The following is a 25,964-nucleotide window of genomic DNA, read 5'->3' as shown; positions in this document are numbered from 1 at the left end:
TGGATTCATGTTTTTGCCGTTTCCTGTCATGCTTGCGTTTACTTTCTTCGCGTCTCCGCTTCTTGGATGACGGGGATTCACTGTCCGCTGCTTTTTGTTCTGGTACAGTGTATGTATGATCCTCCATTTGTCAAAACTGTGCCAGTCAAGGTTCACAACGCTAAATGGTCTGCCAGCAATCATCCGCGTCTATCCTCCCTGTCTACTTCCGTGTTTACGATGCGGCGTCTACGTAAGGTCGCCATGGGCTTCCCAAGCTTCCTTTTACCTTTGAGAAGAGCTGGTCTCCAATTGTTTACAGTCTTTATGTAAAGCTAACCTATGCAAATGCTGGTGCTAACTTTGAGTTTCCTGTACACACATGAGAGTGGTATCCATCTTCTCTTCTAACTCTGCCTGTTTCCCAAAACATCAAACTTGCAGTTTAACCGTCCAGTGTGTAAGATTTGTGGGATTTTATTAGCAGAATAAGGTAGAAATGGAATATAATATTTATACTTTTATTAGCATCACTTGAAAATAAGAACTGTTTGTTTTTTTTAGAATGAGCTATTACATCTACAGAGGGTGTGGTTCCTCTTCTGTAGAGGCCGCCATGTTGCACCGCCATGTTTCTAGTGTAGCTCAAAACAGACAAACCAAACACTGGCTCAAGATATGGCCTTTCGTGTTTTGCACAAGTTTCATGGCCACCTTAGGTCCTCCCACACACTTGGAAGGGGAGAATGAGATGAGGTGTTTGCAGTCTGCAAGCTCACAGCTAGATGACACTAAATCCTACACACTGAGAAAAAAGAGGTTGGGAGAAAAGAAGGTGCTGTTTCTAAAACCTTTCTCCTTTCAGAAGAAAAATATTGTTTCCAGTTGTTCTCCAAATGTGTACAAGATGAGAACATTTGACTGTGGTTGCACAATGAGTTGTCTACTTGTCCCTTGACCCTTGATTTCTGAAAACCTGGAGATAATGTTTCTGTGTGACAATATCACAGTTATGGTCCAGACTGACGCTGCAGACTTTGATAGAGACAATTGATTTGTATTGATCATTTGATATGATATAGGTCATGAGTCACACATTCACTTGTAAAGGATAAAAGCATTGCTTCTTAGTTAAACCTGGGCAGCATCTAATTTATATAAAGCAGAAACCTCATATATTTTGTCAGTTAAAGACACAATTATTACAACATACTCTTCACATTCTACACACACATATATGTATATATATATATATATATATGTACACACACAGTCCATAAATACATACAGAGCACTGACACTCTGCCACACAAACATGAAGACACACTTCAGAGTCAAGGATCTAAGTGGGGAAATTAGTTTACTGTAACATTTCCCATGATGCCTCTGGTGTAGTGAGCAGCATGCGAAGTGAAATCCCACACCAGTTGCTACTTATAGCTCTGAAAGGGATACCCACAGAGCCCTGAGAACGCCTGTCTGCACAGTGGTGTAGAGTAGCTTTGTAGCTCTGTAACCTCACCCACTTAGTTCATCCAGTGGACTTCCACAAGTACACACACAAAGACACACAAACAGATGAACAGACACAAAAAAAGCACACAGTCCGAGATGTTTATTTGACATCTTGAAATTAAGCTAATATACATCTGTTTACATTTTCAAATGACATCATGTCTTATCTTTGGGATCCTGAGGGGAGAACAGAGCGATGTTTTTTTCCCTTTACACATGGGAAAGTTCGGCTCGAGTGTAAGAGTTCATAACTCTCTGGCATGAAACATGATGGGGAAATATAACCTTTATTTAAACTTGAAAAATCATTGAGGGCCCGCCCTCATTTACAGTGATGGTCAGTAAACAATGACTTAAAATGATTTAAACAAAGATTCAAGTTGAAATAAAAACAAATGTATGAATACTATTCATAAAAATACACGATACAAAATACAATTCAAGTAAAACAGATACAAACAGAGGCAGCGTAGTTATGATCATGGATTTGAATTTACTTAGGGATACCAGAATTTTATATATATATATATATATATATATATATGTGTGTGTGTGTGTGTGTTTTATAAAGAGTTTTAGAACATAAAATCAAATCTTCCCAGCTCAGTAAGAACTCAGGGGACTTATAGACAAAACCAGTTGTTTGGTTGGAGTTTGATAAGGTCCAGAATAGTTTTACATCAATAAGAGATGTTTGGAGAATGTTAAATGAATGTTGGAAGTTCTCTACAGCTAGCTGAACGGAGTTGGCAATTTGGTACAATATTCTATCATCAGTGTATAAATGTGCTTGATAGTAGACTAAAATTTGAATAATATCATTAATATAAATAGTCAATAGACATGGAACCAAAATTGAACCTTGGGGAACACCCTTGGTTCACTGACAGGCGATCCAGGAGTGCATGCCCAAGACAAATCAGGAGTGAAATAAGCATTAAACGCTGTGTCTGAGCATTTCTTGCCAGGAAACTGCAGTGAGTGGGGGCAGTCCATGCAGTGCCATGCATGGACATGAAGCATGACTTCCTCATGAGCCAGCACCGATCTTACGAGAACTAATCAGGTTTATTACAACTGCTCTGTTTTATTATGTAGGTCAGTTGTCGACATCTTTCAATTTTTGGCTGCACATTGCGTCTTTATTGTTGCATACTGATCTTATGTGGTCGTAGGGCCACTGGAAGAATGATTAGAGAGCAGTTAGCTGTGATATGTCTTATTAAGTCAGTTTTGCATCAGATAACACACGTCAATCTTGGAGAGTTGTTTAAGTGTTGCAGATCCAATGTGATATGAGTCACACATTAACCCTTGAACTCATACAGATAGTCTGGATGTGGTTGTGGATTTTCATTGCTTTCCTTTCTCTCCAGACCGATCTTGGATATGCTCTTTCCAGTCAAATTCAGGGATATTTTCAGCACTTTTTAAAGCTGCTGTGGGTGTTCCCCTTTTACATATTGTTTATCTTTCCCACTTCCTGTAAATACAAGTAAGTATGAACCAAAGAGCCAAGGTTTTCTTCTTCTCATTCCATCTGCTACTTTGATTTATTTTCTTTTAATTCAATCAATTGCATTTCATTATTTACACACACGCGCATACAAAAAAACACGCCCATATGCACTGTCCTGCTCGTTATTTAGCCCCGAGGGTGAGATATAAAGATTGATGATGTGATTGCATGTGGCCGTGGATGTCATCTGTTTTCTTTTGCCAACAGAGAGAAGGCGACAGGGCAAATTCCAGCCCTTCAGACGACTCTTTGGGAGGAAGAAGAAGAGGCAGGCAAAGGGTTGCTTTGATGGAGCAGAGCTAAAGGCGAGTTATTCTACTGGGGAAGTGTGCAATGGAGTTGTGTCTGACGATGAAGAGTCCAATCAAAATCTGAGGTAACTACAGTGATAAAGTTTCATTTTTACACATATTCTAACCTATTTATGTAGGTCCTTAAAACTCTCAATCCAATAATCTGAATGTTAGGTCTTCAAATGTCTTAAATCAGTTCTGACACGTCTTAAAAATTGAATCAAGATGCTAATGTTGCTTTTATTAAGTTGGATTAACTTCAGTATTGCTTTTAAATGTGTTTTTGAGAAGAAAAATGGATTGAAGAGGCTATAAAAGCTCTAGAATAAAACCAACATTGAACCAATAAACACTACTACAAACCATGAAGGTGCTTTTGTGGCAGCATTGACATGAAATAGGTCTTAAATTAGATTCACAATGGTTTTAAAAAGTCTTAAATTTAATTTGTTGAGACCTTTGGAAACCCTGCTAACGAAACTGAGCTTTTCCTCTTGTTGTTTTATTGCTGATAAAACCCACAACCACAGGTCTTATCAGTATGTGCCTATAAAGGGATTTTGCTCATTTCTTTGCCAACTCTATCTTGACATTGACGGTGAAAAGACTTTCTCAAGAACCAGCTTGGCCTCTCAAAAGATTTTGTTCCTTTCCAGAAAAATGAAAGTGTAAGAACAAACTCATAAACGTTGCAAGTTGTGGTTGCTCAATCTGCAATCTGCAAAGGGTGAGGCTCTGCTCAGATACATCTTATAAAAGGCTCAACAGCCTTTAATTGACGCGGTGGAAGTACTGCTGTAAAGAGGTCATTCATTTGTTTGTGTAAAATGATTTACAGAGTGACGCTGCAGCCCGTTCTCGATAAATGAATGAATGACTGACAGTAATAGCATGCTGCTGCAGCACTGAGGATGCTCTGTATTCTCCTGCAGGGAGTTGAATCCCATCGGATCTCGAGCTCTCTCACACGACAGCATCTTTATCCCAGAGGAGCCGGCGACCGAGCCTGGTCTGGATCACAGCATGTCCCAGGAAAACGTGTCGGATAAAGTTAGGAATCTGCAGGTGGGCCTTGTAGTGAGCCTTGCACTCTGAACAGTTATCTTCTGTATTCATACATAACCTGCCACCTTTTTTGTTCATCAACAGAAGCAGATAGCACAAGGTATTAAGTTTGGCCAGAGGCCTCCTTCTCTGAGGAAAAGTGAAGGAGATGAGGGAAGTTCAGATGAGGAGGAGGTACCCCGGAGCCCTCTCCGGGTTTTGGCCCAGGTCGAAGCAGAGCCAGCAAACACAGAGCCAAAGGTAAGAAGTTATGAATGTATTCTGATAACAGTTCAGTTCTATTTTTAAAGGAGAACTCTGCCAATTTTACATATAAAAGTCAGTTTACAGGTGTTGTGGAGTACTTTGTTATATGTGAAAAAACATATAAAGCCTTTTGTGTCTGCAGAGGGAACTACCTTAAGTCTGACAAATATTCTCAAGTGATATCAACTGAATTAGCATTGTCTGGGGCTTAAGACTACAAATGAAAAAAATCTGTAATGTGTACATAGAAAGTAGTGAGCTGACCTTAACTCTTTAGCACACTCCTAAACTTGGCTTGAGGCCACTAGCTTGAGACAACATTAGCTGCTCCTAGAATAAGGCTCTATTCCAATTCAGGAGTTATAGCAATTAGCACAGGGGTCTGTTAGTGTGTTTTATTGTGCTTTAACTACAGTGAAACAATAAGAAAAGAACATTTTCTTTTTGCTTCATCAGCTTTGTTGCTACCACTGCTCCCTCTCTTTATTCACTGCCTAACTCTCTCAACTACTTTCTCCGTGTCTCTCTCTCTCTCTCTCCCTCTCTCTCTCTCTCTCTCTCTCTCTCTCCCCCTCTCTCTCTCTCTCTCTCTCTCTCTCTCTTTCTGTAAAAACAAAATGGACATAAGCCAAATGAAGATTCTTGGTCTTGCTATTTGGCAGCATAAACTGACAGCCAGATACAGATGTCAAAACTGGGAACATGAAGTAAACCTAGCTGAGAGTATCATCGCTTGGTCAATGAACTCCACTAGGATAGCGCCCAGTTTCAGCAATATTTCTGGCTGACTGTGGAGCAATCTTATCAGCAGCTTACATGATTGGCCACCATAGTATGACATCAAGTCATGGTCATCCAGAAGTTGAGAACTTTTCCAACCTTAAAACCTGTACACCGTATTGTCTGGTGGCTACACACAACTGCCAGACAGGCTGAAACCCCAAAGCATCCCAAGTAGAGCATAAGAAAATAAGGAAATGCAGATACAGACACTACCACGCTCTTCCAGTGGGTCATAGGTGATGATTGAGATGGATTATGATTATATGAATCTATTATTTTTTGTTGTTGTTTTTTTTTGGGGGGGGGGGGGGGGGGGGGGGGGGGATATTGTAGTAGTAGTAGTATAGTATACTTTTCTGTTTCTATGACAAAAGCAGGTCCAGGGTGCTCAACAAGCCGAACCACACAGCACCCCAGTGAAGTCCCCGAGGTCCAGACGAGTTCTTCCACCCACTGGTACCATTGAGTCCATCAACCTGGATGCTGTTCCACAGTCTGTTCCTCGTTTAGACAACACCGCTGCCAAGCATAAACTGTCCGTGAAACCCAAAAACCAGAGGATTTCCCGCAAGCACCGGCGATTTACACAGGTAAGCTGGAGCTAATGTCAAGCTATAAGTTGTAATAAAGAGTATAGCATGTTGTTGATTTATTTTGTGACATTTCACACTCTTTGTTGTGGTTAGAAAATAGGAACTAATTACATTTCCATATTCTCAGGACCTTCAAGGGGTGTCTATTCCTGGTGTGGTGCAAGAGAACCTCGAGGCCGCAGGTGTCTCCACATCCGACCAGCGCAGGGCATCTACTGAGTCCCTGGAAAGCTTCAAGAAACAGAGACTCCATGAGGAGGAAAGACAGGAGACAAGGAGAAGGAGGGAGCTAGAGGAGCAGAGGCTCAGACAAGAGGAGGAGGAGAAGAGGAACAGAGCAGCAGAAGAGCTGAGGCTGCGTCAGCTAGAGGAGGAGAGGTGTCGTAAACGACAGGAGGAGGAAGAACGGAGGCTTAGAGAGGAGGCAGAGAGTAGGAGGAGGGAGGAGGAGGAGAGAAGGATCAGGGAGGAAGAAGAAAGGAGGCAGCGGGAGGAGGAAGAACAGATGCGGAGGGAGGAGGAGGAAAGGAGGATGCGAGAGGAGGAAGAGCAGAGGCGACTGGAAGAGCAGAGGAGGAAAGAGGAGGAAGAAAGAAGGAAGCAAGAGGAGGAGGAGGAAGTGAGGAGGCAGCAGGAACTCGAGGCTGAGAGGAAGAGGAAACTAAGAGAGGAAGAGGAGGAAAGAAAGAAGAAGGAGGAAGCAGACAGGCTGAGGTTGCAGGAGATTGAAGAAAAGAAGAAAATGGAAGCAGAGGAGAGGATGAGAAAGGAGGAGGAGGAGCGGAGGAGGCTGTCGTTAGAGGAGGCAGATAGCTGCTCAGATCCACAGGAGAGGAAGAGGAGAGCAGAGGAGCTGCGCTGGAGGGAGATGGAGGAGAGACAGAGGCCTTTCTCTTTCAAAGTTTCCTCTGGAGAAAAACAGATCTTGTTTCAGAAGGTGAACCTGACGCCTGTGACGCCGGCCTCCAGCCACCAGGGCGGCACTGCAGCTGAACAAAGGGAGACCATGAAGGCTTCATCTCCTGAAGGAGCAGACTCCCCCAATCTGCCAACGTCTCCATATGTCCCCCACACCGCCATCTTAGTGACAGGGGCCCAGCTCTGTGGGACAGCCGTCAATTTGGACCAGATCAAAGACACCGCTTGCAAGTCTCTTCTGGGGTTGGGCGAGGACAGAAAGGCACAGGGAACACCACCAACCAAGAGCAAGACTTCACCGGACCGCAAGTCTGGCAAAACCAAATCACTCAACGAGACCTTGCTTTCACAAGACCAGTCTGGCGCCGCTGTCCTGGCAGAATGGGCCAGCATTAGATCAAAGATATTCAAAGGGGTGGAGGAGGGGAAATATGACGAGTACCCAGACCCGAACAAGAACCAGCCTCCGCCCAGCAGCGAAGAACCGCCTGCGTTTTCCCACACAAACCTCAGGAAGACAATGTCTGCCAGCGCCAAGTTTTCCATCACCCCTGCGAAGAAGAAGTTTGGAGACTCCAACAGGAACTCTGAGGTGTTCCCTGCAGATGCAGATAAGGATGCAGGAGAGGAAGCTGCTCCGTCTGAAAGCCCAACTCCAACCAGTAAACCTCAGAACAGGACAAGTAAGACTGTCCGCATCGTTGAAAGAGGGTCAGAGGAATGTATGTTTGCCAAAGACCTCCCCTCTTTCCTGGTTCCCAGTCCTGGAGCCAAACCTGAGGGGCTGGAGTTGAAGAGCAGGGCTCACAGTGAGGCGGAGGTGTCTGAAAGTAGAGAGGATGGAGAGGACCGAGGCCAGGATGGCGAGGACAAGCCCTCACCATTTGGCATCAAGCTGAGGAGGACCAACTACTCCCTCCGCTTCCACAGTGAACAGTCCACAGAGAAGAGGAAGAAACGATACAGTGCTGGGGACAGCTTTGATGGCGTCCCTTCACCTCTCACCCCCATTGAGCCAGACTCTGATGCTTCCTCTGTCTTCTCTGATAAATCAAGTCCTGCATCGCCTCAGAAAGAAGGCGCGGTCGGCAAGTACTTGCATGCAACTGCCTCACCGGCTGTCCCTCGGGCTAAACCAGGTAAGTCTACCAGCTCCAGTGAAGGTGAGAAAGTGCTTTCAAAGCCACCGCTCTACCGTAGACCAGCGACGTCACCCAAACCTGTTGGGGCAGTTCCTACACCTCCCCCATCACCGCTACCTAAAGTGGCCCATGGGCCTCCTAGTGATGTCCCGAGGACGGGGGTCGCAGAGTCGTTCAGCCAGGAGCAGCCGAACAGGAGCGAGGAACCTTCAGCAGTGGCCCAGTTGCACCGGAGCAGCCAAGGCCAGGTCCAAGCAGAAGAGGAGCCAAAGGAGAAGAGATCCTTCTTCCCCTCCATCAACATCCCCTGGAGAGAGAAGGCGGACAGAAAGACAGAGCTCATCAGGAGAGGTCAGTCTAACGTTGATCGAGCACTATGCTGCTAATGCTAATCAGGAATTTACAATCTTGAGCAAAATCCTCCAACATATAGTTTCTCTCTATGGCTTAAAGGATTAGTTCAACACTTTAGCCAATATACATATTAATTTTCTTGTGTTAGATGGTAAGGTTAATGTAATCAAAAGTTTACAAAAGTATGCACATCCAAACACGATAAATAATAGGTGCTGGGCCGTATAATGTAATAAAAGATAAAAGAGTCTCATGAAGGGCTCAAAGGGCTTGTGCATGTAACATGATATTTATGTAAATAGGAGTGTTACCTACTGTATTCTTCCTTTTAAGATCAATGCCACTCTCATGTCTGTGCCGTAAATGTCTAGTTACATATGTAGCCCATTAGCTTAGTTTAGCATAAAAACTGGAAATTGAAAAAAGGTGGCCTGCCTCTGTCCAAAGGTAACAAACCTCAGCACATCTCAAGCTAACAACCCCAAAAACAAACTGCTACTAAGAAATTCTTTTTACTTAGGTTTTCATAACCTGTTAATTAGTGAGCTGAAGAGGTGCTGGTAGGTGGATTTTGTTACTTCAGTTTGTACAGAGGCAGGCTAGCTGTTTCTATGTGAGAATAAGGTAACGTCTCCTCTACTGACTTGTTTTCCGCAAATGAGGCTTAATGTTCACACCGTTTCTCTTGACTCTCCCTCAATATTACAACATTAGTCCAATATCATTCCAGCCTGTGAATCTGCAAACAGCAAATCAAAAGGATAACTATTTCTGTTGTTAGAACTTTAGTATTGGTAAAAAATTTAACATAATATCTTGACAAGTAATATGCTGGTATGCGTGTGTTCCTCTGCAGAAAAACCATCGCTACAGAGCAGGCACTCACTGGACAGTTCGAGGGTCCAGGAGAAGGAGGCTGGGCCCCTGTGGATCACGCTGGCGCTGCAGAAGCAGAAAGGCTTCAGGGAGCAGCAGCAGAATCGAGAAGAGCGTCGTAGCCAAAGAGAGGCCAAACTGGCTGAAAAACAAGCTAGAGACAGAGACAGTGTATGTGCACCAGACTGTCTCCTTGCTCATGTTCTAACATTTCTTCTGACATTGATATTGTTTTGCAGCTTTCTTCCTCTCATACAGTCACGATTCTCTTATGCAGGTTACACTGGTGAGCCCCACAGAGAGCAAAGGAAGCGGGAGCACCAGTCCTTCCTCTAAACCTCAGACACCAGAGGAGCCCAAGAGACCTGACAGCCTCCTGGGACGATTTGAGCGCCGTGAGCACCTGAAAAAAGCCAACACTTTACCCAGCTCTGTCACCGGTAAGAACCTGCACGCTGGGGATTTAGCTATTATTATTTCTAAAAATAGTAATAGCCATGTATGGGTGAAATGGTAAATATGCTAGAATTAGCCAAAAGGCTAGTTTTCATCTGTAGTCCCTGGCCAGATGTAAAGTTGGCAACCTAAAATCATAGCTATAGGCTTGGGTGGTGATGCATGGCAACATGAGCGTGGGCTTCAGAAGCTTGAACACAATGCATCCTGATACAAGCAGGCACTGTCTGCACGGCTACACAAGCAAGAGAACATCAACACTGACTGGACATCCACATGAAAAGTACTGCATTTCCCCTTTAAGTATTTTAATATTTTTTATTGATTAAAATTATTTATTTAGATAAATTTCCTATTAGGATAGAGCTGCAACAATTAGTCAATTAATTAGGCCAACTGTTAGAAAATTAAGAAGATTAGATTTCCACAGATCTCCAAGTTAAGACTTTTTACAAGCACTTGGAATGAAATTTAATGTTCACAACCAGACCAACCAGACCAACAAAGGCATTAAAGATGTAGTAGATTTATGCCCAAGATAACAAAGATTAACCAACACCTTGAGGTTAGGAAATCATAATACTCACATTCATATTCCCTGGAATAGGCTTAAAGGGATAGTTCACCCAAAAATGAAAATTCAGTCATTATCTACTCACCGTCATGCCATTAGATGATCAGGTTTATTTTGTTAATCTACAAAAACACTGCTGGAGTTTGATAGGAAATATTCTGTCAAACAGTGGAAGTGAATGGTGACCAGTTTTCAAATATAAAAAAACAACTGGACAAAAACATAAAATGCTTCCATACCGCTTGTCTGGTGTAATCCAAGTCTCCTAAAGTACCAACATGCTGTTTGCACACAGTCACACCACACACACCCAGTTCAGACAGTGTGCGTGTGTTCATATGAACGTGGCTCCAAACTAAGGATCTACAGTGAAGATTCAGGCTAAAAACATGGTGTAAATAACATGTTTTTAGTCAACTTTGCATGTTGGTTCTTTAGGAGACTTGGATTACACCAGACAAGCGGTATGGAAGCATTTTATGTTTTTGTCCAGTTTTTTATGTCTGAAAACTGGTCATCATTCACTTCCATTGCTTGGGAATTTGCAACACTGTTTTCCTGTGAAACTCCAGCAGTGTTTTATGGACTAAAAAACTTGCATAGTCGTCTCTAACTCAAGTAGGTTAATCTTTGACTTATTTTCACTTTACTGGCTCTCCAATGCACCATCTCTGCTCTGCTGTTGCTTGGTGTGGCTGCAGTATGATAATACATTACACCAAAATGATATGAATTGAAAGTTATTCAGGATGTTATGATATGGCATTTATATAAAGCTATGAAAGGACTTAAATAAATTAAGACCTTTGTCAATGAAATCTAAGACTTTTAAGGGCTAATTTTCAATTTTTTAAATTAAGTACTTGTTTAATATTTTAAGACCCCACTGGTACCGTGTATTTTGTTAATTAAGACATCATAAATTCCAAATATTTGATGGTTCCAGGTTCTCTAATGTTGGCATTTGCTGCTTTTCCTTGTTTTGCTTTATTGTAAATGAAATATTTTGGGGTCAGGGTCTCAAAACATGATGATCATGATGATCACCAGGGGCTCAGACAATTGTGAAGGGCTTTTCTCACCATTTCCTGAAGTTGACCATATATATATAGAAAAAGACAAATTAATATTGAAAATAATAGTTAGCTGCAGCTCAATCAGTTCCAATAAATGTCTCTCCTAAAATAACCCTTACAGCTTTAATAAATAGATTTATAACAAATTTCTGTCCTTGATTTGTCGTTTCAGTTGAGATTGCAGACTCTACACCGTCGCCACCTGCTGTCAAGGAGGTGTCAAAGCGCTTCCCGTCCAGTGACTCTCCGCAGTCCACAGAACCGGCCTGGCTGGCGCTGGCCAAGCGGAAGGCCAAAGCCTGGAGCGACTGTCCACAGATCATCAAATAACCCCACTAACCCACCCCCCCACCCCCCAGCTTCACACTGGCCGGGCTCTGGCCTGCATTGAGACTGCACACTGCCCACGGACTCTGAAGCACCTCGAGAGTCACCGTCACCTGCCCCCCTCCCCTCCCCAAACTCACCATGAAAACCCTGCTGACTGTGAAACAAGTAGAGTCCTCCATCATTTCTAACCCCCCCCCCCACACACACACACACTGGCTGGTACTATTATCATGTTAAAGTGCGCTTCACATTCAAATACTCCAATACAGTCGCACACATATATGTAAACAATTGTTGCGCGCATGCACATACTGTATCCAAACACGATTATACGTCCCAAAAAGACACAGATAGAACGAACAATGTTGCAGTCCGGGGAGTCCTCAGCAGCCAATCACAACCATGGCTGGCCATTGCAATAGCCAACCCCAATTTTTTTTTTTTATTTTGTAGCCAACTGTGTCACCATGGTTGTAAATAAATCATTCGCTCAACACATTAAAACACTTCTGTATTAGAGAGGTGAAGCTCTGACGTAAATGACAGTGTTTAATCAACAGAGGGTAACTGTCTGAATCGTGTTTTAAGGGCTACCAGTAACCATAACTGCACCTGTTCAATCTGATGGAAGTGTTACAAGCGTCTTCTCTGCCCTTGTTGGTATTATTTATGTAAAACAGCCGATTTATCTATGTTGAAATGATACTGTATCTCCTCTCTGAGCCTTGTTTGTCATGTACAAAAGAAGCCTTTTTTCTCTTCTTTTTTTTTTTTTTACTCATACTCTTAACAATTCTCACTGTGTCCGTGATGACTGTGATAGCTGTCAAAGAGGCTATTGTACTATTCCACCGTTATAAAGTAAACAGAATCCGTCATAATCACACGGTGGGTGCACCTAAACACAGCACTGAAGACCACAAGTGTTACTGGGCATTTACAGTGGACTGCACATTCTCCTCCTCACAGCTGTGTGATGACGTAATCTGGACTTTTTTGCTTTGCTGACGGAGATAGACACGACACCTGCTTGCTGTAACATACAGTTTTTGTAGCCGTCCTCCTGTAACACACTTGTGTTTGTAGGCTTATGCCATCACTTCCTCGTAAATGTGGTATGATCTTACATAATAATGTAAGCATTTCCTCTTTGAAAACCCCCCCAGCATTCTCATTTCCTGCCACTGATTTAAAGGTATAGTTCTGATTATTTGAAGTGGGGTTGTATGAGGTACTTATCCTTAGTTAGTTTGTTACCTATAATCGGTGGTGATCAGTGTGCCCCAGTTTGGGAAGCAGAAGGAGTCACAGCACAGGAAGGAAAGCAATGTACTGCTGTGGACAGAGTCAGCAGTAAAACATATTTATTATATTTATTATTCTAATATTATAGAATATTTTCAGTGCTTTTCAGCCTTTTCCATTGGCAAACCACATTTATATAAGCCAAATATTGCTTTCTTCAAACCAACCAGACTCCATTGGCAAAAACAGCTATTTTACATCACAGAACACTGGAGTTGCTGGTCTACCACTGCCTCCAACAGTTTCTGATTTATTGTGTGACTTCAGTATTTTAAAAAGTTAGTTTGGATTCACACTAACTTTTGGAAACATAAACTAACCAACCGGTCGAGGCAGCGGTAGGCCAGTAACTCGTATGTTCTGCAAGGTAAAATTACATATTTTGCCAGTGGAGTCTGGTTGAGCTAGAAAGAGTAATATTTGGCTTTTTAAACAGCAGTTTCCTGTTGGAAAACAGTACCTGACAGCAAGGTAAAACACTGAAAATATTCTAAATTTAGCATATACTTAAACAAGCCATTCTCAGCCACTGGGCCACTGCCGATTGGTGGGCCCTCAGAGTGCTATCTAGTGAGCCATAGAGGTAGTGGTCCTACCAAAGGGTTCGATTAGAATTTTAAAATTTTTGGTAATTTACAATAAGCCAATTTTTTTATGTGCTCAATAACGAGCATATTTTGAATGACTACTTACGTTTGAATAACACCCAAATAAAAAAGGATGGTTTTGTGATCCAGCACCCAGCCAACGGGGCAAAGGGATGTTTTTTTTTCACACATTTGAATAACACCACTCCAATCACAGCGCATCATCAGGTAGAGACAAGTCTGGATGCAGTAACACAATAAGCATCAGTGTTATTTTTCTCTTTTTGTTATTTGGGAAGGGGGACCATGGGTTTTTTAACAATCAGTTTAAAAAGGTTGAAAAGCCCTGACTTAAACTGATATTTTTTTTAAGGTGGACCTTTTTGAAGTAGCTAAAATACCTTATGTTATTGACTCTGTCCACTGCAGCACATTGCTTAGCTTTTGTGCTCGTGCTCTTCTCTGCTTCTCCAAAATGGGGGCATGTCGGCCGCCATCTACTGCAGCTAAGTACCTCGTACAACCATACATCAAATAATCCTGACTGTCCCTTTAATGGTCTGTATGTATGTAAGTATGTACTGTATGGAAGTCAAAGGCGTTACCAGAGCTTCGATCAGAAAGAGTCACTTTGTCATTTTGTTTCTAACGTTGGTCGTGCACAATAGTGTAGTGTACGCAGTGTTACATGTAACAAGAAAAATGTTTGGTATTATTTGCACTTTTTTGTCCCACTTAGAGATATTCATGAGAAAATTCTTAAAGAGATACAAAATGTTATGAATAATGTAAATTAAATACTGATGTCTGAACTGAAAGGCCACAGACTCATTATTTCCCTGAACTTTAATTAAAGTTTATTTCCCGAAGCTCCACTCTGACACAGATACAAAAGCCAAAAGTGTTTATTAAAATCAGTGCAAAAATAAAATTTGATCCCTCTATGTTTCTTCTCTGACAGTCAGCTTTAAACAATACACATAGTCATTGCGGCACCCCACTACGAGAGACTGTCCCCACACCACCGGGGATGAAAAGAGCTCCCCAGGTAGAGTGAATGAGGCCAGCATTTGTCCATCTTGTCCATCCAGGATCCACACTGTGCCGTCTGTGGAGGCCAGGGCCACCAGAGTGCCCCTCCTGTCCACAACAGAGCCATCAAACACACACGGACTGGAGTAAACCTTCCCTGTGGTCTGGAAAGTCCACGCTAAAGAGCCGTCAGCACAATTCAGACAGTACAGGCAGCCATCGTGTGATCCACACAGAACCTTCTGCTGGTCCGCTGTGACACATGGAGAGGAGAAGACGGGTCCTTTTGTTAGAAACTGCCAAACCTGCAGAGAAGCACAAGAGTGAAATGCAGAAGTATTGCAGTTTTTTTAAAGGGTAGATCAGCATAAATTGAGGCAGTATGAATGATGTACTATTGTGGACCAGGTACCGGTAATACACTGACTCGTACCTCATACAACCCCACTTCAGATCATCTGAATTATCCTTTCAAAATGGCTTTGGCTCAATTTTCACAAGCTGTAATCCTTAAGGTTTCAATCCTGGCACCGCCCATGGTTACTGTGGTAACTGCAGGTACGATTTAATACTACAAGTCTCTGAATTCTACTCTAGTTGGAAATACGACAGTTGTGAGAGTTGTAAATGTTAGCAGCAGTGACTGAATACAGCTGTAGGACAGTTAGCAGTCAACAGTGAGGCTGATATCAGTGACATTAAATTACATACAGTAATGCTGGATTACACGCTGCATCATTTCCTGCTAATCCCTTGTATGTGTGAAGGCAATGTGAACCCAGCACAAGAATGGCAGGAATTGCTTTTTTCAAAATCATGACAAGGCCAATATCTCATGAAAACAGCAACTCACACCAAAATGATCTCGATGAATAAACAGCACTACAGGTACGAGGAAAAATACAGATCTTTGATTTAGGGTGACCTTTCCCTTTAACAGAAGATGCTCTACTGCAAGTTTTAGCCTCAAAATCTCACATAGCACACAAAATGAAAGTATCTTTGTCAAATTATTAAATATGTCCTCACAAAAGTGTTTTCAGGTCATCACAACAATTCACGTTTATCACTTAAGTTTTATCCTTTTGTTGTGATCAACAAGTAATTCTGTCAAAAAGTAACAGGTCATCAAATCAGAGCACATACAGTGTTCATTTCCTTAAGATTATACTAATAGCAATGCTAAAAATAAAATATTTTTTGTGCAGAAGTCAGTATTTGAGAAGATGCTGCGTAAGAATAAGAGTTGTGGAAATTTATCAGTTAGCAGCAGATCATGAAATCTACTAATCTTCTGCATTAAATTTGTTTTTATTCAAAACATCAAACTAGAGGTGAAATGGTATGAAAATTTCATATCACAATGACAAAAATTATCATGCTTATCATTATTATCACAGTATTGTTAAAATGTGCTGAAAATGTTCAAACAGTACTGATACATATGCTGAAAACAATTCACCAAGTTTTACTTTGAGAACCTTTGTGAAGTCAGTGTTTTAATTGATGTAAAACAAACATACTGTGTCTGGGAGACAGTTGCAAACTTTGGTTGTTTCTGGAAAGTATTCACCTTGAGTTTTTCAAAGTGCAGTCATCAAACACAGATATCAAGACAGTTAAAATTTGAAATGGTACGACTAATCGTGTGGATTTTTGTTTGTCGTGAAACCAATTATTGTTATATCCCTACACCGAACCTTAGACATTTTCATCACTTGTAAGTTTAATGATGTGATACAGAAAGCTGAGCAACATTAAACCACAATCTGTATGTAAGGAACAGATAGCATTTGTTTGGTTCTCTGTGCTGCTCAACCATCGTGAAAACTGGGCCAAAGCATTTGTAACTGTCACACGACACAGAGGAGCAAAACACGAGTCTAAGCTCTGCTTCTCACCAGTTTCCCTGATGTGCTGCTGAAGCAGCAGATGTTTCCATCCACCGAGCCAATTACCACGTGACCAGAGGAGCCATTCGGAGATGAGAAGAATGGCACGCCTCTACTGTGTGACCACAGTACCTCTCCGCTGTCCTGCGACAGGAAACACACACAGACAGACAGCCAAGTGCACCGTGTGTCAAAATGTCCCTCTGTTGAAAAAGGATGACAAAATAGTTCGCTGCAGTTTGATATTTTCTGCACTCACAGGGCTGAGACAGAGCAGGTGACCCCCCAGAGAAGCCACATACAGCTGCCTGAGCGAGGAGTGAAGGTAGGGGGAGGAAAACACAGCTCCACCCCCACAGTGACGCCTCCAGACACACTGCTGAACCTACAAAAAACAAACACAGTACATCTTTATTTATCTCTACAATGTTTACTAGTCTATGTAACTTTAATTTAAACATAAGTTTAGCTAACTTTAATTAAACTAGTTTAGTCTCATATGCAGAGTAGCCACAGCAATAAACACACAATTTATTTAACACAACTGATTAGTTAATAAATATAAAGTCTGACCATGACTGATGGACTTGAAAACAGGATCATGTAATTAATATTGAATTAAACTTTACAATCAGGGTCCAGAATTAACTTTTTTGTCCATCAGCCAAACGGCCAGTGAATACTAAATAAAACCAGTCTAAATTTAACCAGTCACTCAGTAGATTACTATTGGTTTTTGGTTGGTGAGTGAAGCAAATTTACCAGCTGCTTGCATATTTTACCAGCATGTGGCTCCTGGCGTTGCTAATTTTGGGCCCTGCTTACATACTATGTCAAAAAAAGAAAACACAATCCATGTTTCAGACAACAAATACCACATGTCATTAAAGTCTCACATTTAAAGCCACAAAAGATCCTCTAAATCGTTCTGCAGAACATCTTGTTCTGTTCCTGTCGTTGGCAGTAAAGCTGTTTCCCCAAACACAAAACAGCATAAAACAAGACACAAAACTGATAGAACAATATTTAAAAGTTTCCTACAGACCTGAGGGAGCCGGACTGTTTTTTTAAACACAGAATTAACTCTTTGCATTACACAGTCACAGATTCTATTTTATGATTTGTTGACCGACAACATCAATATGTCAGTATAATGAAAGGCCAACAACAGAGCGAAACAGATGTTTACAGGCAGATGTTTTTTGTTAACCCTGTTTTTGTCTGGTTCACTTTGGCTTGGACAAGACCCCTGCAAAATAAGCAAGACTCAGAAACTAGAAGTTTTTGTTGTCATTTTGCATCTGTCTGTCCATGGTCATTTTGTGTCTCTTTGTAGTTGTTCTGTGTATCTCTGTAGTTGCTTTGTGGCTGTTTGATTGATTTCCAGCAAAAAATATTAACTGTCACTTCAAACTAAGACTCTGGCTCTGGTTATTACAGTGTGATCAATACAATTTCTCCCCCAAAACACATTTAAAAGCAAGATTGGAGTTAAATCCCACTTCATAAATGTTATGTTAACTTCATAAAACAATTTTTAAGACCTGTTAAAATTGTATTCAAGATATTTTAATGCCAAAAATTCTGATTATTGTATCTTAACCTTTTTAAGGACCTGCAGAAACCCTGTGCATATGGTGCTTGATTTGATGCACAAATAAGTGAGTTTTCTAAATCATTATAGACTTTGTATCTCTTCATGTTAAACACACTCACCTTTGGGTTCAGGCCGTAAACATGCCCATCATGTGAGCCCACTATCACCAGCCCAGTGAGGGGATCCACAGCAGGGCAGCTCTTCACAGCGTCTCCCGTCTTGAACACCCACCGTGACTTTCCAGATGCAGCACACAAGAAATACACACAACCATCATAGCTACCTGGTAAAATCAAAAGATAAACCCTGAAGGCCACAAACACACTGTCAAATATTTTCACACAGCAGTCAGAGAGCGAATACTGACCTATGACCACGAGGCTCCCGCAGTGAGATACTGCAGCCGAGGCTTCGATTCTGTCCCCAAGAACTCGCTCCCACATGAGGCTCCCGGTGATCAGGTCTAAAGCCTGGATCCTGTGAGAGTGGGAGCCAATAAACACTTTTGTTTGACCCTCATCTGATGTCTTATCCGTCCTCTCTTGTACTAAAAGCACCGGGGAGGCGTCCACACATCTGCCTGTGTCCGAGGACCAACTCAGACTGAGGCACAGCGCTTCATCTCCACTTTTCTTACTAGAATCCTCGAGTGCATCAGCCTGGAAGTTTTTATTTGTCTCTAGATTTCTGATTTTCATCTCTATCACTTCCCCTGCTCGTCTTAGAACTTTAACAGCCTGCATCTCCTCTGCTGCTGTGGACTCTTTGCGTCCTCTCTTTGCTGGCACCACAGAGGGAGCATCAACAGGATGTTTCTTGACCTCAGACAGTGATGATGGGCTATTCTCTAGTGGCGCCACCAGTGTCACCCTCTCGACATGGCGCAGCATGTCAGAGAAGGTACCGTCAAGTATAACCTCTAAAAGCTCTGGTGAGGTCACTCCCACAGCGGTAAGGATGTCTTCATAGAAATGCAGCGCCTTCAGAGAGTCTCCTCCACTCAACAGGAAGTTGGATTCCTCGTTGATGGTCACGTCTTCAGGAAGACAGAGAGTTTTCTGTCGACAGGTGATTGAGTAAAGACATATTCAGGTCACAAATTAAACCAAGAAATGTGGAGTTTTGTTGTGAGTAGTAGTGGAATACCTGCCACAAGGACTGAAGGGTTTGCTTCAGTTTAGTGACGTCTCCCCGTGAAGAATCAGACTCTAAACACCTTCTCCTCCCTCTTTCATATATTTTCACAAGTGCCTCCATGTCTACTTTACCTGCCATAAAACAAACACGAGGATAACAGACAGTGAATAAATGCATCGCATGTGTCCGGAGTCACACGATCACAAGCAGACAGCTCAAAGTACACGTGTGAACTCAGGATTTGAGATTGAGATCTGTTCTCTCAGACCACATTCAGAGGTGGTCTGGGCCACTAAATGAACACATTCATTTTAGCAGTCTGGATGGCATGTGTCCTGGGCCACACTGAACAGCACAGTTGTACAGAATCTGAGTCCTCAGCAGTGGAAACGGGTTTGATTACAGCCTGTGGCCCTCTGCTGTGGGGTAAAGGGTCATATTCATGCTTTTACTTAAGTAAATGATCTTTTTTCATCCCTGTAGGTCAATGAACAGTGTTTCTGCTCTCTGTGGTCCATCACATTAAAAACATCCAGCATTACAGCATTACCTAATGTATAAATTAATGCCATAGTTAACATTAACTAATGTATGAATTAATGTCCAAGCGACTAGTTTTCAGGTGTGACAAACTGTCCTGTCAAATAAAGGTTAAAAGCCTCAAAAAATCTTAAACAAAAAAGAAAAAAGCCAGACCGCCTACTTACGTAACGTCCTCTAAGGACATAATTTATTTCATTGTAATTCAAACTGTGTGTTTGGGCTCTCCAAGCAGCAGATATTTGTGGACACTCTGGTAACCTCAGTCTCCCTTACAAAAAAAGTCACACTATTTTAAGTTGTTGAGTGAGCAAAGACTTTTATAAACTTTGTGAGGCGCTGTCCATGACAACCTCTTCATTACTTGGGCCTTCTTGTTAAATTTGCTAAATGTTATACATCAAGTTATTTCTTTCTTTGTGTAGACAGGAGGAGAGCAGACAGAGCAGACAGGAGAGCTGGGACACACACTTTTACTTTCTCTGACCCTGTCATCATCTGTGATGTGAAAACATCTGATTTCCACACAGTCAGAGAAAGTTCAAGTGTGCATCTTCCTGAACATAGTTCAAAACCCAGTGCAGCGCAGAGCCTCTCTCCTGCTAACAGCCCTGGTGATTATTTGCATAGAGAGTGGGGAAGTGAGATCCAATCACAGGTGATCACTCGAGAAGTATCTGACGTGTTGTAATGCCAGGTGTGAACTCAGATACTCAGAGCTGTCCACTTGTGATTAGATAACTCAGGACCACGGTGGCCGTGGCTGTTGTGCCTCCTCATTTTGGCCTTTGGCTCCTCAAAAAAATATTATTACACCCTGTGGCCACAGTAGCCAGTCAAACGCTGTGCACATAACCAGTAGTGGGTCAGATTTGGAGCCCAGTATGAACTGCTGAAAAACAATGGTATTTAAGTGTGATGCAGCAGACTCACAGCAGAGACAGAGCTCTTAGGATGAGCACGAGAAAGATAGTGTGTGAATATGGATAGAAGTGTCAACGGGATGTAAACTTTCTTTGATAATGAAGCCTGATGTTAGACTGGAGTCTCTTTTAACAGTCACAAACAGCTAGATCCATATCATACATCCCCCTATGAAAGATCTGTATTTTCATTATGCTGCTGTCCAGGTGCTCTCTCTCCTATGGAAGCCCATTAGTGGCAACGTGACAAAAAGAAAAAAAAAGATCCTGTAAGTGATTATAATGAGAAACTCAAAATAATGACGCAGTATTTCTAAATAATGACTTATTATATCAAGATAAAGAGTTAGCATCTCAAAATTAGTTATTTTTTATGACTTCAATGAGAAAGTTTCTTCTACTTATTATTCTGCCATACTAACTCATATATCGCACACTATTAAGTATGAGATCATTATATAGACTGACCTCTGACTGACATTCTGTGTTTCTGTACTTAGCATTAACAAATTAGGAAAGAATTGAATAAAAATAAAATCAATCATCAACTTTTAGGCCTGCCCAGGATGCGTGTTAATACCCGGTGTGGACAACCTCTGTGTGTCTGATGCTCACCGTGAGGAGTCAGGGACAAAGCCGGGACCGGCACCAGCGCGTCAGGAACGCTATAGGATGGCAACAGCAGAGAGAGCTGGTTCAGGATGAGCCTGCACAGATCTCCATCTGCACCGCCCGTCTCCCCCCGGTGGCGCTTCACAGAGGAGGCGAGGTCTTCCTGATGATCAGTCAAGGCTGTTTGTTCCACATGCTTCTGCCCAGATGTGTGAGGAGAAGCTGCTTTCTGGTCACCAGATGCGGACGCCACAACAAAGGCCAGCAGCCGAAAGCCTTCGTACAGACACATGGCACAGGCCTCCACCTGAGGCAGACTCAGTATGAGCTGGAGTAACACACAGAAAACATTAATACTTCACCTTCCACTTTATAGGTTTGGGAGACAATGATTTGATATATGTGTATTTCGATGTCGTTAAGTGAACATTAATTTGGATTTCTTACACAGTATATTGATAAAAACATCTTACTTGCTGCAAGCTGTCCAAGTTCACCCGTTTTCCGTGACGTTTAATCAGCTGGTCTTTCCGTCCCAGGTAGCACAGCTGTGTGTCTTTAACATTCACCCAGTCTCCAGTAGCTCTCATTGTCCCGGGGATAACAGTCTCCTCATCATCCAGGAGACACACTCTGTCCTCTCCTCCTGCACCAAGAATCAAAAGGGTAAGTGTGGATTTTGCTCACTGAAATAACATTTGCATTTCTGTGTCAGTCAATGAGATCTTTCTCACCTATGAACACCTGTCCTTCACCTTCTGTAACAATGCGTCCAAGTTCATCTCTTACTTCCACCACTGTGTCCATCAGAGGAGTCCCAAGAGGCACAGAGGACACCATGCTAAAAGACATGTAATAAATAAAGTTGTATTGACTGATTGAACACATACTGATTCGAGACAGCAGTAGACCTGCATCTCCTGTGTTCTCCTGTGTATTACTGCAGGTAATACACTGACTATTGATAAGTACTTCATACAACCTCACTTCAAATAATTTGAACTATCCTTTTAACATGCAGATTTAATAAATAATTTCAAACGGGGTGCACTCACGTGTCGCTAGACTGCAGCAGAGACTCTGGTATTCTGTAACAGCAGGCCCAGCAGGACACCTCAGTGATACCGTAAATATTGAAGATGTGGGTTTTGTTGTCCTCGTGCCTCCAGCTCCTCAGCAGAGCTGGCGAGGGGCAGGCCTCTCCACCCAGAGCCAACACCCGCAGCGAGGAGCCAGACGACAACACCTCCTGTTTTAGGGTACGGTGCCCGAAGCGGACAAGCAGTGTTGGCGTGACCTGTGAAAACAAGAAAATACCAAAAAATATAGTGGCTGAAAAGTCTTCCAAAGCCAAACACACTTGAGTTAACACTTGCCTGCAGGACGGTCGTCCTGTGATGTCTGAACAGCAGCTGAGCCAGTCGACTGGGCATCTTCTTGATCAGAGTGGGGATAATGAGGAGCTGAGCCCCAGATGATAAGGCCAGGAAAATGTCCACCACAGAGGGGTCAAAGGTCAGGGGCGAAGCGAGGAAAACCACATCATCAGCACTCATCTGAAATAAAGATCTGACCCAAGGGCATGGACTGAGAATGAGTCAATGACAGGTAAACAACCCCCCCCCTCCCCCAACTCCACCCCATCTTTACAGGAGCACACCCAAATTGAAGATACAGTGTCTTGTCGTAGTCATTTTGAGTGTCTTTGTAGTCATTTTACATCTGTTTGTGTTGGTATGATTGATTTTTACACTCCCTCACACTACCACTCTAGACACTCTGTGCCCCACTGGCCTGTTATGTCATCCATCCATGGCCAAGCAAGGTGCAGTTTTTGATGCACTTTTTTTTTTATCAAAAAACAAAGTTTTATGGACCAAGAAAGACAAAAAATGTATCAACACTCACCTCAGGTGCAGTATATTTGGGAGTATACACTTGTGTGGCACCCATACAATCTTTGGAAGGCCAGTTGTGCCTGATGTGTGCAGCACATAGGCCAAGCCTGTGTGTCCAGGTTCTTTAAACACTGCAGCTGCAGCTCCATCTGCTGGCTGAACTATGGGCTGTTCTGGCCCTTGTTTGTGCTCAGTGACCGACAGCAGCTTGATTTGTGTTAGAGTCAGTTTGAACTTGGGCACCACCAAACAAACTTCCACAGATGCGTGCCTGATGAGAGACGACTGGAAATCCTTGACATGAAAAGGAAATAAAAGAATACTTATTACACTGTTTTCACTCAGCTGTATGCATTTTATTTGAACATGTTCAGATTTTTGATTGAACTCAGGCTTTTGATGCACCTATACATCTGTTTGTCCAAGACTCCCATGGTTCTCTGCATATCAATTGGTTTTCATAATTTGATTAATTAGTTTAATTCAGTAGTTTATTTGCTAATATGAACCAGCTAAAACAAGAGCTGTCAGTTTTCTGAGACTCAACTTGAAGATGCTGGGGAGACGCAGCAATATTGAAGAATGCTGCATTTTATTGTGTATGTTTTGTGTATTTTGTAGCACTGGCAAAATCTCATCTCAACAAAGCCGCTGCTGTCTGCAGAATAAAGAAGAGTCAAAATTCAAATGAGATGTGATGTGATTTTTGTTTGTTTACTTTTTCTCATCTTTTTTTTCCTCCTCTCTCCTGACTTAATGTTTTGTTTTTGGTATTTTCTGTAAATATAATTATGTACACCCTGTTTAACTGTGATAACAACAATAATAATAAAAAAAATCAAATGAGAGAAAGATTTCAATCCACTGTTAATTATTCTACATGACTTGGTTGATCAATATAGTTTTGCTTTCATCTACGAAAATGTTCTGATCCAAACACACAAAACACAGGCTATAATTCCTACTTTTATTTATTTTTTGTATTATTGATTAGTTTTCACTTGTCTGTTGCACTCATTAGTCTATAATGATGTAATTTAACCTGATTAAAAAAACATATGATGGGGAGTGCAGCTGCCAATGTGGGAGGAATTTGTGATACAAATTAGGGCCTGGCAATATAATGATATTTTATTGTATTATGATATGACAGTAAATATTGTGGTAGATTTTGGATATCGTGATGTCAAAAATGTTGTCTTTTCCTGGCTTTAAAGCCTGCATTACGGTTAAGTGATGTCATTTTGAGAATTGACCAGACTGTTCCAGCTGATCTGATATTTGCTTTTACTCACTTAGACATTATATCCACATTACTGATGATTATTTATAAAATAATGTCATGTTTTGTTTATTTATCTCGCTCAGTGTTAATACAACAAGCTTATTTTATCCCCTCAGCCACTTTCACCCTCTGGAGCACACAACATATCATCAGTCACAACTTAAATGAACAATAATTATCGATACTGACCAATATGAAAATAACACCCAGGCCTAATACAAATATCTAAAAATGTGTTTGAGCTCATACAGCTTAATGACAACCTTATCTGCCGAAGAGATGTTCAAAATGAATGTAACATACTGGATCATATGTCAGCCAGGACACTGTGCTTCATATCATCCTCAGAATCTGGAACTGATCTTCTTAGCAATATTAATAAATCATCATTTTGTTAGTTTTCACCCTCTAACCTTTAAATTTTAAATGCTTATTATCAAATGTTGTATTTGTAGATACAGTTATTATCACTATTAAATACTTATATATATATTTATATTCATAAAATATGAACTACTCAACCTGCAGGATGTCAGTCTTCACAGCACAGTACTTGAGGCCACACTGCTTCATGACTCTGGCAGAGAGGAGTCCTGGAGCGTCTGGGTCCAGAGGGACATATGCAGCAGGTGTCTGCAGGATCCTGACAGACAACACAGGAAACAAGATACAGCTCATTTGATATTGCATTGAAATAACTTGTTGATGCCTCGTGCGTACATTGGTCAGATGCTGTACTTTGCGAGTAAAAAAACTCACCCCAAAATCCAGACAGGGATGAACAAATCATCAGAACCGTACAGCCCAATCACGCCGTTATTACGAGAGCAGATCCTCCGTAGAATATCAGACAGTTCACTGGACAGTTCAGCCAGCTCTCTGTACAGCAGGGAGACCGGGCTCCCGGTCACTGACCCGCCGTCATATGTCACAGCTGCTCGGTCAGAGTACTGAGAGGCTGCAGCGGCTACAAGTTCCTGCAGTGTCCGAGCAGCTGCAGCCATACTGATGACACTTTCAATGACCACCCGCTCATTCTCTGCGGGTTCCCAATCTGGACAAAAACGCACAAACCATATTTTAATTCATATATGGTTCATCTGGAACAAATGTAGGGTTGTTTATATCCATCTACGTGAGACACACGTTGGAAAGTGTTTGTCGCGTCAAGATGACGTTTCAAACATGAATGACGTCCCACTAATGGCTATTTCAACTGCTTCTATGATACTCGTTTACGCCAGCAGCAGCAGCAAATCTTGCTTATCATGATCAGTCATAACAACATTAGTTAACCTAAAACATGGCATTTTAGGATTAATTTGTTTAGTAATTTGTCGAAACAGGTTGGCGGGAAGGCATTGCGTGTTTGATGCTTTAGTTGTCCATTAAACTCTATAGGACCAATGTTGTTGCACATCATCATGTTGACATGGG

At 42.0% G+C, this 25,964-nt stretch overlaps 2 protein-coding genes across 4 annotated transcripts in view; one reads left to right on the top strand and one right to left on the bottom strand.

Annotated features, from left to right (window-relative positions):
* Positions 1–12,876, top strand: part of cracd (capping protein inhibiting regulator of actin dynamics) — a 30,573-nt gene extending 17,697 nt beyond the window's left edge. Inside the window, exons 1-9 of one of the 3 annotated variants that reach the window (XM_084722760.1) lie at positions 2,692–2,989; positions 3,221–3,389; positions 4,239–4,371; positions 4,456–4,611; positions 5,775–5,990; positions 6,121–8,404; positions 9,264–9,454; positions 9,561–9,723; positions 11,562–12,876. In XM_084722760.1, the coding sequence (XP_084578886.1) occupies positions 4,330–4,371; positions 4,456–4,611; positions 5,775–5,990; positions 6,121–8,404; positions 9,264–9,454; positions 9,561–9,723; positions 11,562–11,719 (3,210 nt within the window). In that variant the 5' untranslated portion in view covers positions 2,692–2,989; positions 3,221–3,389; positions 4,239–4,329 and the 3' untranslated portion in view covers positions 11,720–12,876. Of the gene's footprint in view, positions 1–2,691; positions 2,990–3,220; positions 3,390–4,238; positions 4,372–4,455; positions 4,612–5,774; positions 5,991–6,120; positions 8,405–9,263; positions 9,455–9,560; positions 9,724–11,561 lie in introns of those variants that run through there. The other 2 variants (XM_084722761.1, XM_084722759.1) reach the window with 2 other exon arrangements.
* A 1,624-nt stretch (positions 12,877–14,500) lies between these two features.
* Positions 14,501–25,632, bottom strand: aasdh (aminoadipate-semialdehyde dehydrogenase). The gene is made up of 14 exons (XM_084722762.1): positions 25,287–25,632; positions 25,050–25,170; positions 23,253–23,536; positions 22,721–22,913; positions 22,400–22,641; positions 22,079–22,185; positions 21,818–21,990; positions 21,348–21,672; positions 19,279–19,400; positions 18,500–19,190; positions 18,252–18,415; positions 16,795–16,920; positions 16,545–16,679; positions 14,501–14,948 (listed from the first exon to the last, which is right to left on the bottom strand). Exons 1-14 carry the CDS (start codon positions 25,529–25,531, stop codon positions 14,553–14,555), a joined length of 3,324 nt encoding a protein of 1,107 aa, XP_084578888.1. The 5' UTR covers positions 25,532–25,632; the 3' UTR covers positions 14,501–14,552.
* Between the last annotated feature and the right edge of the window lie 332 nt (positions 25,633–25,964).

The sequence above is a fragment of the Lutjanus erythropterus genome, chromosome 7 (assembly GCF_056507025.1).
Source record: "Lutjanus erythropterus isolate fLutEry1 chromosome 7, fLutEry1.hap2, whole genome shotgun sequence".
Taxonomy (NCBI): Eukaryota; Metazoa; Chordata; class Actinopteri; order Lutjaniformes; family Lutjanidae; genus Lutjanus; species Lutjanus erythropterus.
This window is presented reverse-complemented; position numbering and strand designations above follow the sequence as displayed.

Excerpts from the sequence above, each read along its gene's own strand:
- aasdh (XM_084722762.1), bottom strand. The coding sequence starts at position 25,531 with ATGGCTGCAGCTGCTCGGACACTGCAGGAACTTGTAGCCGCTGCAGCC. Across the intron at positions 23,537-25,049 it reads TGAAGACTGACATCCTGCAG|GATTTCCAGTCGTCTCTCAT; the intron begins GTTGAGTAGTTC and ends TTTCATGTCAAG. Across the intron at positions 21,991-22,078 it reads TGAAGGACAGGTGTTCATAG|GAGGAGAGGACAGAGTGTGT; the intron begins GTGAGAAAGATC and ends TTCTTGGTGCAG.